Source organism: Pongo abelii, chromosome 8 (assembly GCF_028885655.2).
Source record: "Pongo abelii isolate AG06213 chromosome 8, NHGRI_mPonAbe1-v2.0_pri, whole genome shotgun sequence".
Lineage (NCBI taxonomy): Eukaryota > Metazoa > Chordata > Mammalia > Primates > Hominidae > Pongo > Pongo abelii.
In genome coordinates, this window is record NC_071993.2 from 7,653,912 (window position 1) to 7,672,633 (window position 18,722).

Here is an 18,722-nt window from a genome sequence, read left to right on the forward strand (position 1 = left end):
TCACAAGAATTGAGCTCCGGCCATCCAGCTACAAACTACATTTCCCAGCCTCCATCGAGGCCACAAATGGCCATGTGACTATGTCCTCCCAATGGAATATGGGTAAGAGTGAGACGTGCAACTTCTCAATATTTGCTTAAAATCCATGCTGGCTTTCTTTTCTCTCTCCCTTTTTGCGGCTAGAAAACATGAGGGGTAGTGACTGAATTTCAATCCTGTAGCATTAAGGACAACACCTGAGGGAAGCAGAGCAATAAAACAGAAGGAGCTTGGGTCCCTGAATGACTTCCTGGAGCAGGATCTAGCCTGTTACCATTACAGGAGAGCGAAGTAAATGGCTATCTTATTTCAGCCTTTGCCTTCCATCATCTCTGTATTGCAGCTTAGCCTTTACCCTAATACACCTACCTCCTAGGATTTCTGTGAGGATCATCTGGGATAATGCACATAGAAGTTCCTGGTGTATCATAAGTTCTCATAATTGCCAGGTATTGATCATTGTTTCAGTGGGATGGCAGTACAGCTGACTTGTTACAGCATAATTGCTTTTGCTTCTGAATGCCTAATTGAATCTCAATTCTGTTATCCAGTGCATCAGATGCTCCCCTTTGACTCTAGTTTTGAATAATTTTTAAAATGTGGAAAGCAAATCTGTGTTTTCATTTAAATCTTTCATTAAAATGTGTGGTAGGAAATGGTGGCGAATCCCAAACCGAGGACCTGTCTTTACTGCATACCTTAGGGGTCTCCATTTCCACTTATCATTAATAAATGTCCTTTGATTATGGCTATTAAACACCTTTAAATCTACCCAAACCTCCCCTTTGCTTTTAAGTAGATAACATATATGCCACGATGCAGATAAAGCACCTCACGCTGAACTGGGAGTTGGCACTTCACTCAATGAACAGCAAAGGGGCAGACTGTGTGTGGCAACATAATATCCGAGAGAAGCTATTTCTGTTTTAAAAGATCTAAGTTTTCTCCATCTCTCATTTAAAAGATCTCATTTATTCTCCATCTCAAAATAATCTGATTATTTAACAGTTTTATCTGATGGTTTTGCTTCTAAATAAAAGTATCTTTTAACTAGTACTCAAAATGAAGATAACAGTACTCCGCTACTTACTCACAGGGTAGAATACAAGTAAACTTACTAGAAAGTGCTTTGAAATATCAGGATTCAATGAACTATGAGAGCTCAATAAATACTTAATATGGGATGGCCACTGTGCCAATGCTATACATAGTGTTTTTATATAGCGATTTTCTCATTAAATTCTGCAACCAACCATAATCCTCATTTTACAGATGAGAAAACAGAGGTACAGACTGTCTTAAAATCTTGCTTAGGGCCGGGTGCAGTGGCTCACGCCCATAATCCCAGTACTTTGGGAGGCTGAGGCGGGCAGATCACCTGAGGTCAGGAGTTCGAGACCAGCCTGACCAACATGGAGAAACCTTGTCGCTACTAAAAATACAAAATCAGCCAGGCGTGGTGGTGTGTGCCTGTAATCCCAGCTACTCAGGAGGCTGAGACAGGAGAATTGCTTGAACCCAGGAGGCAGAGGTTGCAGTGAGCTGAGATCACACCATTGCATTGCAGCCTGGGCAACAAGAGTGAAACTCCATCACAAGAAAAAAAGAAAACTTGCCTAAAGTCATAAAGGAGGATCAGAATTTGAACTCTGATCTGCCTGGTTTCAAAACACATTGTGACGCCTCCCATTGCAATGAGCTGTGATCGTTGTCAGCAGATGCAAGGTTGGGGTGCAGCAACACACTCCTCTCTGAGTTCCCACTGCAGCCACCCCTCAGCCCCTCGAACAGCCTCTCACGCCTACGAAGACAGACCACAGACCCGATGAGCTGCGAGCCTGCGTCCTCCTCCTCGTGCACGCGCCGTGTGAGGCCGCAGTTCTCCAGCGACAGTTTCTCCAGCAGCCTGAAGTCCACGTCGTTGCCGATGCCAATGGTGAAGATGCAGACTTGGCCTCGGGCGGCCTCTCGGGTGTTGTTGAGGATCTTGAGGGTGTGCGTCTCCCCGACCGTGGGCTTCCCATCCGTCAGGAAGACAATGAGGGACACGCTCCGGTCTCCAATGCCACTGTGGGCCACGTACTTGTTGAGGAGCCTGATGGCCCTCTGCAAGGCCCCGTTGATGTCTGTGCCTGCAGGACACCAACATGGGACAGCTCAAGCCTCTGCACTCACCTCCCCACCCTGAATGCACTTTCTTTTTTTTGAGACGGAGTCTTGCTCTGTCACCCAGGCTGGAGTGCAATGGCGCAATCTCCACTCACTGCAACCTCCGCCTCCCAGGTTCAAGCGATTCTCCCGCCTCAGCCTCCCGAGTAGCTGGGATTACAGGCGCATGCCACCACATCTGGCTAATTTTTGTATTTTTAGTAGAGATGGGATTGACCATGTTGGCCAGGCTGGTCTCAAACTCCTGGCCTCAAGTAATCCGCCCACCTTGGCCTCCCAAAGTGCTGGAATTACAGGCATGAGCCACCACGCCCAGCCTGAATGCACTTTCATAGCTGCAGTTCACGCTCAACCACCCAAATGCTCACAGGAGTGAGATGTTAAGGGGCCATCCAGAAACTTGCTAAAAGCAAGTGCATTTACTAAATGCATGTAAGTGACTGGGGATTACCCACTGTAACAAACCTTCTCCAGAAGGCGTGTGGCAACGCCTTAGCTTACCTGAGCTTCAATGGCTTCTGTGCCCTCTTCTGAGAATGGCTTTGAAAAGAGCAGGAAGGTGTTGAGCATAGAGGACAGCAGGAATGTGGAGGGAGAAAGAGCAGCAGAGGGGAGGAGGAGCATGGAATGAAGAGGAGGAGGATAGCTGCTGACATCTCAGATGCCTTCCAGTGTTGTCTAGGGCTGGGTGGAGCTGATGAAAGAATGAATTTGTTGCCTTCATCATCTCTCCTTTCCTTGCTTCCTGTCCCTTCAGATCACCTCTGCTGCCAGAACCCCACAGAGGAAGGAGGCATGAAATATTTCTCCTTCTGGCCACCCTTCTTCCTTCAGAGGCCCTTGTCAGCAACAGCTCTGATTAAAGTTGGAAGCCAGCCAGGCACGGTGGCTCATGCCTGTAATCCCAGCACTTTGGGAGGCCAAGGTGGGTGGATCACTTGAGGTCAGGAGTTCGAGACCAGCCTTGCTAACATGGCAAAACCCTGTCTCTACCAAAACTACAAAAATTAGCCGGGCGTGGTGGTACATGCCTGTAATCCTAGCTACTCGGATGGCTAAGGTCAGAAAATCACTTGAACCCAGAAGACGGAAGTTGCAGTGAGCCAAGATCGTGCCATTGCACTCCAGCCTGGGAAACAGAGTGAGACGCGGTCTCAACAGAAAAAATAAAAATAAAATAAATGAATAAATAAAATAAAGTTGGGGGCAAAAGGGAAGAAAACTTTTATCAGGAATATGTGGCTTAGAAAAACGATACGAAACAGAAAACAAATCTCAACTCTGAGAAATGATGGAACAATAAACACCAGTGACATTAGCAGACATCTGTGGACAACAGGAGGTTTTTCTCTCCTTCTTTTCTTTTGATGATTTTCTTTATTCCTCAAATGTTTTAGAATAGATACCTCCATGGAAAAAATGGGGTGAGAACATGAGCAGGCTTCTGGAGTTCCAAATGTTCTGTTTCTTGATCTGGGTCCAGGTTCTGTTCAGTTTACGAAAACATATCAAGTTGTACACTTACTACATGTATATTTTTCTGCATGTATGTTACACTACAGGTTACTGCTTCCCTGCTTCCTTAAAAAAGAATGTTTTCATGTTTTCTTTTCCTTTTTTTTTTTAGAGACAGGGTCTCACTATGTTGCCCAGGCTGGTCTCGAACTCCTGGGCTCAAGCGATTCTCCCACCTCAACCTCCCAAAGTGCTGGGACTACAGGCATGAGCCACCATGCCTGGCCATCCATGCATTTTTTTTTTTTTTTTTTTTTTAGACATAGTCTTGCTTCTTGCCCAAGCTGGAGTACAGTGGGTGATCTTGGCTCACTGCAACCTCTGCCTCCTGGGTTCAAGCAATTCTCCTGCCTCAGCCTCCTGAGTAGCTGGGATTACAGGCACATGCCACCATGCCTGGCTAATTTTTGTATTTTTTTAGTAGAGACGGGGTTTCACCATGTTGGCCAGGCTGGTCTTGATCTCCTGATCTTGTGATTTGCCCACCTCAGCCCCCAAAGTGCTGGGATTACTGGCATGGGCCACTGCACCTGGCCCCATGTATTCTTAAATTTACTACTTTATGATTAAAATAAATCAGACAATTTAAGTTTGGGAGCAAAATAAATAAAGTTGGGGCCTGTGTCTTTGATAGGAGCTGAATAAGTATTTGTTTGGTGGATGGAGAGACAGGTGGTTGGGTGGTTGAGGTTGAAACCCCAGCTACAGTGAGGTTTCTGGGTTAGCTAAGAATTCCACTGAACTAAGCTACCAACATCCCACCATCACCAAGTAAAGCAGAGCCCTTACTGTAGTGTGAACACCTATTTCCTTTGTTTTTTTTTTTAATGGCTTAAGATAAAATCTACATACCAAAAGATCACCCATTCTAAGTGTCCAATTCATGATTGTAGTAAATTTAGAGTTTGATGACCATCACCACCATCCATCATCCTGACTGGAGTGACTTTTCTCTACCTGCAAATTTTACCACATTTGTGGTACATATATACCATTGGGCACTATTCAGCCACAAAAAGAATGAGATCCTGTCATCTGCAACAAGATGGATGGAAATGGAGCTCATTATATTCAGTGAATTAAGCCAGGCACAGAGAGACCAACTTCCCATGTTCTCGCTTATTTGTGGGAGCTAAAAATTAAAACGATTGAACTCATGGAGATAAAGAGTAGAAGGATGGTTTCCAGAGGCTGGGAAGGGTAGTGGGAGGTGGGGCAGAAGTAGGGATAGTTAATGGGTACAAAAAGTAGTTAGAAAGAATGAAGAAGATCTAGTATTTGATAGTGCAACAGGGTGATTATATTCAATAATAATTTCATGATACACTTAAAAATAACTAAGAGTATAATTGGATTGTTTGTAACAAAGGACAAATGCTTGAGGTGACGGATATCTCATTGATCTGATGTAATTATCACACAATGTATGCCTGTATCAAAATACCTCATATACCCTATAAACACATATACCTACTCTGGACCCACAAAAATTAAAAATTAAAATTAAAATGTACCACATCTGAGAGAACCAGATCATCTCCCCCATGGTGTAACATCCTCCAGATTTTCTAGCTAAAAAAGTAGATAAGGCTATGTCCATGACCAAATGTTCATAATTCTTGCTAAGATGCAGAGTCCAAATGGAAAGAAAGTTATTTTACATTTTATTGGAATCGCTAATTTGCCTTTCTTTTGTTTGTTTGTTTGTTTTTGAAACGGAATTTCACTCTGTCACCGGGGCTGGAGTGCAGTGGCGCGACGTCGGCTCACTACAACCTCCGCCTCCCAGGTTCATGCAATTCTCCTGCCTCAGCCTCCCCAGTAGCTGGGACTACAGGCACAAGCTACCACGCCCAGCCGATTTTTTTGTATTTTAGTAGAGATGGGGTTTCACCGTGTTGCCCAGGCTGGTCTCGAGCTCCTGAGCTCAGGCAATCAGCCCACCTTGGCCTCCCAAAGTGCCAGGGTTACAGGTGTGAGCCACTGCGCCTGGCCTAATTTGCCTTTCTTAAGGCCCAGTCTAATTTCTTAGTGCCCCTGGGTGTGTGAACAAGGATGAACTGGCATTTTTTTCTCTTGTCTGTATTCAGCAATGGTGCCAAATCTCTCACTCCACTTTAAAGCCAAGGAGAGCCCAGGCAGAGGGACGGATTAGCTTTCCCGATGGCACACAGCCACCAGAGGCCCTGCAGGGATTGGCATCAAGCCCACGTCAAGTGGGGCATCTCCTGCCCACTGAAAACAGACAGGAGCTGTCATCAAAGGACTCACAAGTACCAGTGAGAGGGGTTACCCGAGTGGGTGAAAATAATGGCCACATCTGATGCTTAAAGAGGACTTCCTACGTGCCAGGACCATTCTAACCATTTGAAATGCTTTAACTCACTCCATCCTGGTAACAACTCCATTGTTATCTTCATTCTACAGATGAGGAAACTGAAGCACAGAGAAGGTGGAGCTGGATTCAAACCCAGGCAGTCTGGCTTCCAAATCCATGCTCACAATCCTGATGCTACACGTCTTAAAGAGAAGCAGGCTGATCTGCTGTTCACCTGCAGAGGCTAGGGTAATGCAGTGTCAAGAAAAATAAAGGAAACCCACAGGGTTTCTAAGGCTTGGAGTCCAAAAGACCATAACATACATCAGCCATTTTCTTTCTTTTTTTTTTTTTAATTTTTTGAGACAGAGTCTCGCTGTCACCCAGGCTGGAGTGCACTGACGTGATCTTGGCTCACTGCAACCTCTGCCTCCCAGGTTCAAGCAATTCTCCTGCCTCAGCCTCCCAACTAGCTGGGATTACAGGCACTTGCCACCACACCCAGCTAACTTTTTGTATTTTTAGTAGAGATGGGGTTTCGCCATGTTGGCCAGGCTGGTCTTGAACTCCTGACCTCAGGCGATCCACCCGCCTCGGCCTCCCGAAGTGCTGGGATTACAGGTGTGAGCCACCTCACCTGGCCCAGCCATTTTCTAAAGCTGTTTATTACTCCAAGGCCCCCACTTCACCAGCACACACACATCATTCTGCTAGTAAGCAGCGCCATTAAAATATATCCAATCTACAAATATCCATTGAGCATGCCCTCTGTGTTAGGAACCGTGCATGCAGGTAGGAGCTATGTAAACATGAAGAGAAATCTGTTCCTTCAAGAATTTTATGGTGTTGTAGACTTCCTGCCGTAGAGCATCACTATCATATTAAATCTAATCTTCTATTTCTCCCATCAAACACCAAAACAGTTCCTAGATTATACTGTTTGGGAGGCTAGTAGGAAATCCCAGTATAAATGAAAGTACCAGCCCAGCAAGATCAAGTTCCAAATTAAGTTCATTTGGGAAATGAGGGCTTTGTCTTGGATTGGGAAACCATGAATATATGAAAGATGGAAAATCCCAGATGGGAGAAGACTGAACAGAGTGTTTTGCATGTTTCCAGACAGCTGAAGTGGAATTAACCAGGAGGTGGTCTCTGTACAGAGCCTGAAAGGGAGGGGGAGGGAGTAGATCCAGTTCTGCTAAATGCTCCAATACTGAGCACCTCTTCTGTGTCCACTGCACTGTTGATACAGGGAACGGCAAGAGTAAGGCGCAGGTCCTGTGCTGGGAGAACTTAACATCTAGGACAGCTGGTAACACACTGCTCTGATTCTCCACTCTTCTCAGAATTCTTTATGATCTTTTCTCTCCTCTCTTAACATTCTGCACCCTTACCTGGGCACCACCCAAGACAAGCGTGCAGTGGCTGACAGCCCACATCCTCCCCGTCACATTTTACTTCCGCAGCCCTCCCAGGCCACCGGGATGCATGTTTCACTCACTCTGCTGCAGCTCTACCAAGAGGGCTCCTCGTTTTGCAAAGCAGTTCCACCCGCCCCTGCCCAAGGTGCGCATGAAGCACTGGCTGGTCCCTGCGGCTTTAATTCTCCACCCTAAACCATTTACAAACACAGTATTCTCGTATCAGCAAGACTTTTTCTAACAGGATCCATGAGATGAACCAGGAAAGCCTCCAAACACCTATCAGGTTATTTACCCCCAGAACTTCACCAGCTTCACTTGTAGACTGGAAAAGGAGAATACGGATTTGGTATTTGGAGCAACCTAAGCTGCTGAGAAAGCTCTCACCTGCAGTCTCCTTTCCTGTCATCAACCCCAGCTTTCAAATCCTTATCTCTTGGCAAAACAAACAAACAAACAAAAAACATTATTTCAAAGCCAAGCCAATGTGAAAAGAAGGTGTCATCTTTACCTCCAGTGGGCGACATATGGTGAATGTACACTTTGCCATCCCTGATGCTGTCTGGAGTGACTGATATCAAGTGGTCCTTCCATACTTTGATCCGGTTGGAAAACCCAATGATACTGAAATGGTCCTGGGGTCGGAGGTCATGGAGAATCGTGAAGAGGGCATCCTTGGTCTAGGCAAACACAAAAGCAAAACCAGTCACAGCCGCTCACGTAAGTCCACTTGTCCCCTGTTCTAGAAACCGCCCCCCCCAGGAACAATGTCAGGGTTCAAATTCAGTGTCAGCTATGTAAAGGGCACTTGGCTGAATGTCAAGAAATTGGTTACCTGGCTGGAAAAAATGGTATAAAGATGTTACGGTTGTAGACACGAGTGAATCAGTGCTGAATGCTACATCCTGCCACGGTGCTTTGGGCCTCCGCATCTCCACAATTGCTGTTCTCTTGACCCCAGATGTTCTTCCCCACCACCCTACCTCCATCTTTCACTTGACAAGCCCCTCATCATTCTTAAGAGCCAGGCAAGTGTGCAAATCCTCTGTTCAAAATTTTTCTAACTTCCCTGAAGAGAGCTGATCATTCCCTCCCTTAGGCTGGCAAAGCCCTCAACGCATTCCTATTATAAAGCACACATCACACAATGATGATGATTGTTTTATCTCCTTCCCTTACTCGGTTGTGAGTTCTTTGCAGGTGGGTCTCCTTCATCTTCCTATCACCTAGTGACAAGAAGGAGGTGCTAGACAAAGGTGAGGCAGGTGAATGAATGAATGAATGAACATTTAATGAATTATAAAATTAAAGGCCCAAATAATAAATACCACAGGAATTGGAAAGATTATTACTGTGGACTGGAGTGACATGAGTGAGGCTTTAGACAGAGGAATTTGAGGATGAGATTTAAAGAATACCTTGAAAGAAGTGGAAGGACATTCTTCTTATTATTAGTTTTTTTTATACAAACTCTCACTCTGTCACCCAGGCTGGAATGCAGTGGCACAATCTCAGCTCACTGCACCCTCTGCCTCCCAGGTTCAAGTGATTCTCCTGCCTCAGCTTCCTGAGTAGCTGGGATTACAGGTGCACGCCACTATGTCTGGCTAATTTTTGTATTTTAGTAGAGACGGGTTTCCCCATGTTGCCCAGGGTGGTCTCGAACTCCTGAGGTCAGGCAATCCACCTGCCTCAGCCTCCCAAAGTGCTAGGATGACAGGCGTAAGCCACTGCACCGGGCTTGGAAGGGCATTCTGAAGAGAAGGAAGGTGGTTTGAGCCAAGCCAGAAAGTAATACAGGTGAGATTGGGGATGCTAACTGATAACAGGTATGCACTAAAGTCAGCTGTGACACATAGAAAGAAGAAAGAAGCCATATGACCTGAAACCAGAAATACTCTAGGGGCCTAGAAAAGGTTTCTATAGTAATCCACACACACTGTAAGCAAACCCTGTCTTCCCAAGCAGCACTGTTGTTAGACACTTAGAGGCTCAGCATAGGAGGTCAGGGACTTTCATTATATAATGACCATGAAAGGACATCTGGCACCTTTATGAAGGTGAAGAGCACAGGCTTCAGGGCCAGCTGTCACTCTTGAGGCTGGGTTCATCCCCGACTCTCCGTGGGGCCCTGGGGCCCTGAGCAGTAAGCTCCCTCATTTACTTGCTCTCTGATATCACTGAGCCCAAGTTACCCCATCCATAGAATCAGGACAGTAATAGTACCTGCCTCATCAGGTTGTCATGAGGATTAAATCAGGATCGAGATGAAAAGGGCTCTGAGCAGGGCCAGGCACACAATCAGAGTTCTAGATGGGTTTGCTGTTACTTGCTGGCTGGTGGAAAGCCCCGGCAGAGCTTAAGAGAAACGGTGAAGTCAGGAGTGGTGGTTTCCAGAAGGACATGTGCTAAGGAGCTCTGGTCCACCCTCAAAACACGCTGTAGGTCTCTTCCCCGGTTCATGACTCTTTGCCTTTCCTCCTTCCCCAGGTTCAGACAGATGGCCCCGTCGGCCTCTCTGGCTGGGTGAAATAACCGCTGCTTTCGTATCCTTTCCCTCCGGAATTTTCTCTCTTCCTTACTCCTCAGCCTCCTTTCAATCCTGAATCCAACTGCTCATCCCATATCCCACTGTCCAACTTGAATTTTGTAGGAACCTCAAATTCTACTTCAGAAAACTAATCTCAATGCATCTATTTTTAAATCTGCACATTAGGCCAGGTGCGGTGGCTCATGCCTCTAATCCCAACACTTTGGGAAGCCGAGGCAGGCGGATCACTTAAGGTCAGGAGTTAGAGACCAGCCTGGCCAACATGGCAAAACCTCATCTCTACTAATAATACAAAAATTAGCCAGGCATGGTGGTGCACACCTGTAATCCCAGCACTTTGGGAGGCCGAGGTGGGTAGATCACTTGAGGTCAGGAGTTTGAGACCAGCCTGGCCAAAATGGTGAAACCTTGTCTCTACTAATAATACAAAAAATTAGCTGGGCATGGTGGCACACCTGTAATCCCAGCTACTCAGGAGGCTGAGGCAGGAGAATCACTTGAACCTGGGAGGCGGAGATTGCAGTGAGCCGAGATCGTGCCACTGCACTCCGCCTGGGTGACAGACTGAAACTGTGTCTCAAAAAATAAATAAAACACATCTGCACATTATATTTTTTTCTGTAGGGCTAGTAAACTAAGAGTTTCTAGGCTGAGCAAACGTTCGCCTAACTTTCTCCCTGTGGGTTTTTGCTAAAGTAATGTTCCTCCACTTCTCAGCACTTCTTCATTCCCAGGCTGAGAAAGCAATGGAGTTGATGGTATCATTAGAAGGATGATGATGACGACGCTGACGATATTAACAGCTTGCATTTCCTGGGAGCTTCCTACTCCCCAAGCATCTGCTGAGTGTACAGGCTCTTCCTCTGTTGAGGTGATCAATTCTAAATCTTACAAGCCACCTGAGGGAAAGTAACTATTAGTATTCCCATTTTACAGATGGGGTAACCGAGGCATGGAGTGGCTAAGCATCATGCTCCACAGGAGACTGGATTAAAATGCAGGGAGTCTGACGTCAGGGACAGCATGTGCACCAACGGCAGCAGAATCTGCAGCCCCAGGACAGCTGGAGCTGAGATTACTCAGAGCTGTCACCCTTTAAATGTGCAGCAAATTTGGGGATCTCTTCCAAGTCCCTGTATGTTGATGGGCTCTGTTTATTTCTTTGTTTCTTTTGCTCCATTTCTGGCATCAATTAATGTATCCATCTCCTGTAACATCCTTGCAGAAGGCACTCAGGTGCCAGGCGCAGTGGCTCACGCCTGTAATCCCAGCACTTTGGGAGGCTGAGGCCGGCAGATCATTTGAGGTCAGGAGTTCAAGACCAGCCTGGCCCATGTGGTAAAACCTTGTCTCTACTAAAAAAATACAAAAATTAGCTGGGCATGGTGGCACGCACCTGTAATCCAGCTACTTGGGAGGCTGAGGCAGGAGAGTCACCCGAACCCAGGCAGTGGAAGTTGCAGTGAGCTGGGATCACGCCACTGCACTCTAGCCTGGGCGACAGAGCGAGACTATCTCAAAAAAAAAAAATGAAGGCACTGCAGGATTTTTGCACCTGCCCAGGGACAAGAACAATGAACATATTTCATTAAACCCACCTTCTCATCCTACTGAAGAATGCAACAAGTTCTTCGGGGAGAAAAGAACAGCAATGGAGTGCTCCTTTCCATTCCCAGGGCTCGGAGACCTCCACTATTCTCCATTCTCTCCTCTGCTATTCCCTCCTCCTATCCCCCGACACTCTGCTTGTTCAGAGGGGCTGACTGCAGCGGTTTCCTGTCCTCTCCCATGCCTGGCTCCCACCCCCAGGAAATGTGTCAAAGTATTCCATGCAAATAAACAGAATCCACACCCAAGATGTGCCAGCACTCTGCAGAAGACATTGTCAAGTCTATGCTGTTCCCTCCTTGAAACTCCTCCTGCTCTGGCTTCTCCGGCTCCTCCCTGGAGGGGATTGGTGCTCCCCTGGGCTTTGCTGTTGTCCACCCTCCCCCCACCTGCTGGCCTTTCAGGGTGAGTCACACGGTCCTTTTCTCAGCTGAGGTTCTCAGCTCCAGGTGACATCATCCATCCCCATGGTGCCAACTACCATCGTCATCTGTGAACTTCCAGGTTCATCTCTGGAGCTGGCCTCTCTTGCTCCATCCAGACTGACCTGCCAACCGTTTCTCCCTGCATGTCCCACAGGTAGCTCAGACTCGACTAGGTGGAAAATGGAACCTTCATCTTTTTAAATCTCCCTCTCCTCTGCTGCTCTCTGTCCCGGGACAGAGGACACTGCAACCTTCACCCGTGGTCCAGGGCGGAAGCCTGGACGTCAGGCCCTCACATCCTTCAACACCACCCTGGAATTCCAACTCCTCTCCCTAAATATCCCTGTGTACTTTTTCTTAATACAAAAATATTACTCATTTTTTGAAAGATCAGAAGAAAAACATGTACAACTCACATCATCACACCTACCTAGAGACAACCACTACTAAAATGCTGGTGTGCCACACACCACTCCAGAAACATCCCCAGCTGTGTGCGTGTGCATGTGTGATTTTAAAGGAAGTGGGATCATATAATACAGATATTGTGCTGTGAAGTTTCTCTTTACTGTAACATATCATATATGGTTTTCATGTCAATGGAGAAATGTTTGCCACGTCATTTTAACAGCAACCCAGCATCCTCCCACACGCATCCACCATGTTTTAATATTTTGGAATATTTGAGCAGCGCTGCTGGGAAGCTCATTATCCCCATGTCTTTGTGCCCAAGACTCTTCCCTTAGGATAAATTCCCATACGTGGAAGTGGAGCGACAAAGGGCTTGTGCTCTAGGAAGGACCTAGCGTGGCCCTGCATTACTGCCACGTGGATTTTCAACCCTCCTCTCTTCAAAGCCTTCCATGGCCCCTAGCTGCCGTCAGCATAAAGTCTAATGTCTCTTATTTTATTTTATTTTATTTATTTTATTTGAGATGGAGTCTTGCTCTGTCACCAGGCTGGAGTGCAGTGGCGCGGTATCCTCCGCCTCCCGGGTTCAAGCAATTCCCCTGCCTCAGCCTCCCGAGTAGCTGGGCTTACAGGCACACACCACTATGCTCAGCTAATTTTTTGTATTTTAGTAGAGACGGGGTTTCACCATGTTGGCCAGGATGGTCTCAATCTCCTGACCTCGTGATCTGCCTGCCTCGGCCTCCCAAAGTTTTGGGATTACAGGCATGAGCCACCACGCCTGGCCTAATGTCTCTTTTTGGATACAAAATCCTTATTAAAATAAATGATCCTGGTTCAAATCCCTGTCTTTTATTTCCTGCTAGTCTGCCCCAGCTATCAACAATAAGGTCTGATTCGCCCACACCCAGCTTCCCTAAACCCACCCTGCTTTCTCATGACTTCCTGTGGTAGCACCAGGAGCTGCCCTCCTTCCCCGCCTTCCCTACACGTTGAGCTATGGCCACCCTTCAAAACTCACTTGATATGTCCCCTCCTTGGTGAGGCCATTCCTAACTCAACAGTGAAGACAGGTGACAGCTCCATCCCCGATGCCGCACTGGTTGACACGTACCCCAGCTATAGGATGTCCACGCTGTGCCGCCATGACTCCTGCAAGCTCTTTCCTTCCCCAAGACCCTTGCACCTGCTGTTTCCTTTCCTTGGAGCTCCCTTCCTCTTCCTCTCAGTCTTTGCTGCTGCAGGTCCCTTTTTGTCCTGCAATCCTGGGTTTACACATGATCTTCCAAGAGAGCCCTTCCCTGCCTCCCAGCCCTGCCCACCATTCCCCAAAGCATGGGCCCCCGCTCTCTCCTTTCACGTTGATAGAGAGAATGTCCTTCTCTCTCTGTGCATTGACTGGTCTGTCCATCTCCAGTCTATGCTTTTGTGTGCAGGAGCTTTTTCTGTTTTATTTATTTATTTATTTATTTATCTATCTATTTATTTATTTATTTATTGAGATGGAGTCTTGCTTTATCGCCAGGCTGGAGTGCAGTGGTGCGATCTCGGCTCACTGCAACCTCCGCCTCCTGGTTCAAGCAATTCTCCTGCCTCAGCCTCCTGAGTAGCTGGGGCTACAGGCACACGCCACCATGCCCAACTGATTTTTGTATTTTTAGTAGAGACAGGGTCTCACTATGTTGGCCAGGATGGTCTCGATCTCTCAACCTGATGATCCACCCACCTTAGCCTCCCAAAGTGTTGGGATTACAGGCGTGAGCCACCACGCCCAGCCACTTTTTCTGGTTTATTATTGTATATTTATTATTCTATATTTAATACCCAGCAGTGCCTGGCACATAGGAGATGCTTGACAAATGTGTTCTGAATAAGTGAGCAGTGAATAAATGATCCATCTGTCACACTGGACAGGGAGTTCCTCAAAACAGCCATCCCCTTGCCCTGCTCCACCCTCCCAACATGGTAGCATTTTGTACATTGCAGGCTTTTAGTAAATATCTGCTGTATTATTAAACAAATGAGACAGAGACAGACAAAGAAGAACAGAGATAGAGGAGACAGAGACAGACAGACAGAACACTCAGGGACAGAGAGAAAGAGACAAACAGAAAGAGTAGTGGAAAGAGGAAAATAGAGGGGAGGTGAATGCAAGGGACATGAGACACAGCCCAGCCCTTGAGAACCTAAGACAGACACTACTGAGAAAGAGGATGTGCAGGAAGCTCTGAGCTGCCTGATAGACAAGCTGCAGTGATGATCAATAACTCAGAGAACTGCACTCCACAGGCAGGGGTGGCCTCAGCCAGGGCGCTGGGCCCTTCTCACTCTGGTTCCTCCTGGGCTCCCTGCCCTTCCTCTCACTTACAGCCAGCACAGCCTGTGTGAGCATCAGACAGACCCTGTGCACTCACAGTCCAGGTGTCCCCACCCAGGAAGGAGTGAAAGTGCCGGCTGGGATGAGAGGGACAGCAGCATGCAGTGGCGGTGGTGGGGCAGTGCTGGGGTGCTGGGGTGCTGGGCCCGGTTCTCAGGCCCTCCTGAGAGTCTCCATGCTGCACGCTGCTGGGCCCAGAATGGTCAGGCTGCATGGGGGCCTGCCAGGAAGGCCACCCATGGCAGAGCTGCTGCTTCAGCTGCTGGCATCCTTGGGGATCCTTCACAGTGTGCCAAGGAGCTCCAGAGGGACCCGCCTAGTTCTTAAGCTGGCATTTTTTTTTTCCCACATGATGGATATTCTGCTTTAGGAAGAGCTATTCAATCTCTCTACCCTCCTTCCCTCAGCTCAGCAGCTACAGGCTCCTTATGACCTTGTAAGGCCTCAGCTGCAACTTGTCCTTGTGTGCACCAGGGAAGGCAGCCCAGGCACCTCCTGGTGGCTCCATTCCCACTCAAGAGCCGTGTGGATGGACTCCTGCCCTCATTCCAGAGGGGCAGGCACTAACTCCTACAGACTGCAGCCACCCAGCCCCACTCACCCCTGCAGACTGCAGCCACCCAGGCCCACTCACCCCTGCAGACTGCAGCCACCCAGCCCCACTCACTCCTGCAGACTGCAGCCATCCAGCCCCACTCACCCCTGCAGACTGCAGCCACCCAGCCCCGCTCACCCCTGCAGACTGCAGCCACCCGTTCCACTAACCCCTGCAGACTGCAGCCACCCAACCTCATTCACCCCTGCAGACTGCAGCCACCCGGCCCCACCAATCCCTGCAGACTGTAGCCACTGGCTCTGTTAACCCTTGACTTGCCTTCCCACCTCCAATGGGCTGAGCAGCCAAGAGCTCTGCTTCCTGTGGGAGGCTTAAGAGGAAAGAGGAGAGGAGCATCCACACAGAAGGGTTCATGTGAGGGGCTGGAGTTGCTCTTTCTGCACATCGTGTTCAGATGCTGAAGACGAACTGAAATGCAGTCAGACTCTGCCAGGAGCACAGTCCAGAGAACAGGGTAAGCGCATTCCAGACAGATCAGAGGATGCCCAGAGAGGCAGAAGATGTGTCCTCTGAGCCTGTCCAGAGGAAAACGGAACATCACTTCAGGGACTGGACAAGACCCCAGTTCAGAGTCCTTCCCAATCCTGAGGCTGCATGATCGTGGCTAGGAAGAGCTGAAGACTCTTCCAGTGCAGGTGATGGACACAGCTGGTCACCACTTACCTCAATGCCCTTTCCAACTAACTAGGCCTGAAGGAAGAGACACTGGGCACCCCAGGAAGCCACGCTCCTGTCCTCCAAGCTCCCTCTAGGGGCCTTCCATGCTAGAAAGAGGCCAGCCTGCTTGAGACAGGTACCCCCAAAACATACATGTTGGAATCATGAAGTTAATTCCTTAAAAGATGACCACAGGGGGCTGTAGAAATATCTTCCCTGGAGATCTTTTAAAACAGGCATATAAAATGTATGATCATATGTATCGCAGTTTTCATGGAGATGAATACAATCAGGGTACAGGCCTGATTCGCGAGGGGATTAAGTGTCTGACTTTAGAAGGCCACTCTTGCTTTTTGGGGCCATAAGAAGAGTTTCCAACTCATTGTCTTTATGCTCTTGGACAAGGACAAGGGCTTCTTCGGGGTGGAAACCAAGGGGATGGGGTTCGGGTCACTGCCTGACAACTCCTGGCTGGGAAGCCAGTGGGGAGGAATTAGCCAGTCTTGGGGAGAGTGGGGGATCAGGAAGAGGCAGGAACACCAAGCCCCTGTGCCTAGGGGATAAACATAAGGGGCACCTGTGGGCCTCACTGAGGAGGAAAACGGTTCTTACAGAGGTAAACCCACAAGAGGCCCTTCGGGTTTCCCCTGGGGGGTCCGTGCGAGTTCCTAAAAGCACAATCCATAATGAATGGGTGTCATCTCTGGTAACACAAGAGGACAAGATGCAGACATGGGTTCACATGTCATCAGAAGAGATCTTTTAAAAATTCCAGGCTAGGAGCAATGGCTGTGGTCCCAGCTATTCAGGAGGCTGAGGCAGGAGGATCGCTTGAGCCCAGCAGTTTGAGGCTGCAGTGAGCTATGATCATGCCACTACACTTCAGCCTGGGCAACAGAGCGAGACCCTAGCTCTAAAATGTAAATAAATAAATAATAAAATTAAAATTGAAAAAATAAAAAAATACCAGATTATGTTTGGACTGAAGGGAGATTTTGAAAATCGCACCCAGATACGCTTAGTAAATGGAAAGAATATACTTCTTACTATTCGGGTACTGAAGACATACCTTGGCCTGGATGCAGGCATTACACAAGATTCCTTCTAACCCTAGTTATCCAGAGTCACAAAGGATAGAGATTACTCTGTTAAAAACTATTTTATGGTGATGAATTCCTCTTCTTATACGTACTTCACTTGGGTTAAAAGAACAAAAACCTATTTGCTTTAAAAACACTATCTTAGAAGTCCATTCCAGCTCTGTCTTAGGTTTACTATTAAGTAATTTCTTTTAATTTCTTTCTATTTAAATTCTTCCAGGCACAAGGCAGGACATAAATAAATATAAGTAAACTCTGGCCGGGTGTGATGGCTCACATCTGTAATCCCAGCACTTTGGGAAGCCGAGGCGGGCGGATCATGAGGTCAGGAGATTGAGACTATCCCGGCTAACATGGTGAAACCCCATTTCTACTAATAATACAAAAAATTAGCCAGGCATGGTGACTCGTGCCTGTAGTCCCAGCTACTCGGGAGGCTGAAGCAGGAGAATTGCTTGAACCCATGAGGCACAGGTTGCAGTGAGCCGAGATCACGCCACTGCATTCCAGCCTGGGCAACAGAGCGAGACTCCGTCTAAATAAATAAATAAATAAATAAATAAATGTAAACTCTATTTCAGATTCTCCATCCCTTCAGTACAGTTGGCAATGGTCTTGCTTGTTCTAGTGGATCTTTGGGGAGGAAGATTACAGAATCTCTTTAATGGTGTCTGTCCTGCACACCACAGGCCCTGCATGAAGCTGCGCTGGGAACAAGAGATAGGGTCTTCCTTTGTCTTCCTTTCCCTCTTTCCTATAAAGCTGAGCCCAAGGAGCTTCAGGCTCTTGGCGCAACCCTCACAAGGGTAAGCATTCCATTGCGTTAACTACCATGCCATGAATGACCAGTAAACATTTCCCAAGTAGAATCGTGTCTAATAAGACCCTCAGAGGGGAAGTCAAGGGAACCCACGGAAGAGCCAGCTGCGGCTCACGGCTTCCTCCCACTTCCATCGGGTACCCACGATGCAACTTTTCTCAAACCATATTTGATGGGAACTAACCCCGACACAAAAGGCTCTTGTGCCACAAACCCTAGGTTTCTGGGCATAAGACAAGGAGAACCCATGACATCACAGATGAATCCAAGTTCAAGGAAACTCAGCATTAGCCTTTCCATGCCTCCTGCACAGTGATCACGCTGTTCTCCTGAGTGGCACCATCACTTGCCTCAGTCTAAAATGTTTACCAGGGAGTTGACATTTTCCTTCCCATTGATCCACAATGTTCTTTTGAATGAGCCTAAGAGAAAAACCTAAGATGAACAACTTAAAATAATCCAGTAAGGGCCGGGTGCAGTGGCTCAGGCCTGTAATCCCAGCACTTTGGGAGGTCAAGGAAGGACGATCACCTGAGGTCAGGAGTTTGAGACCAGCCTGGCCAATGTGGCAAAACCCCATCTCTACTAAAAATACAAAATCAGCCGAGCATGACAGTGCATGCCTGTAATCCCAACTACTCGGGAGGCCAGGGCAGGAGAATCACATGAACCCAGGAGGTGGAGGTTGCAGTGAGC

At 47.6% G+C, this 18,722-nt stretch overlaps 1 protein-coding gene across 1 annotated transcript in view; it reads right to left on the reverse strand.

Moving 5' to 3' along the window:
• ITIH5 (inter-alpha-trypsin inhibitor heavy chain 5) overlaps positions 1-18,722 on the reverse strand; it is a 106,256-nt gene that overhangs the window by 15,086 nt on the left and 72,448 nt on the right. The window contains 2 exon segments of the mRNA NM_001131327.1: positions 1,862-2,171; positions 7,973-8,141. Coding sequence (NP_001124799.1) covers positions 1,862-2,171; positions 7,973-8,141 — 479 coding nt within the window.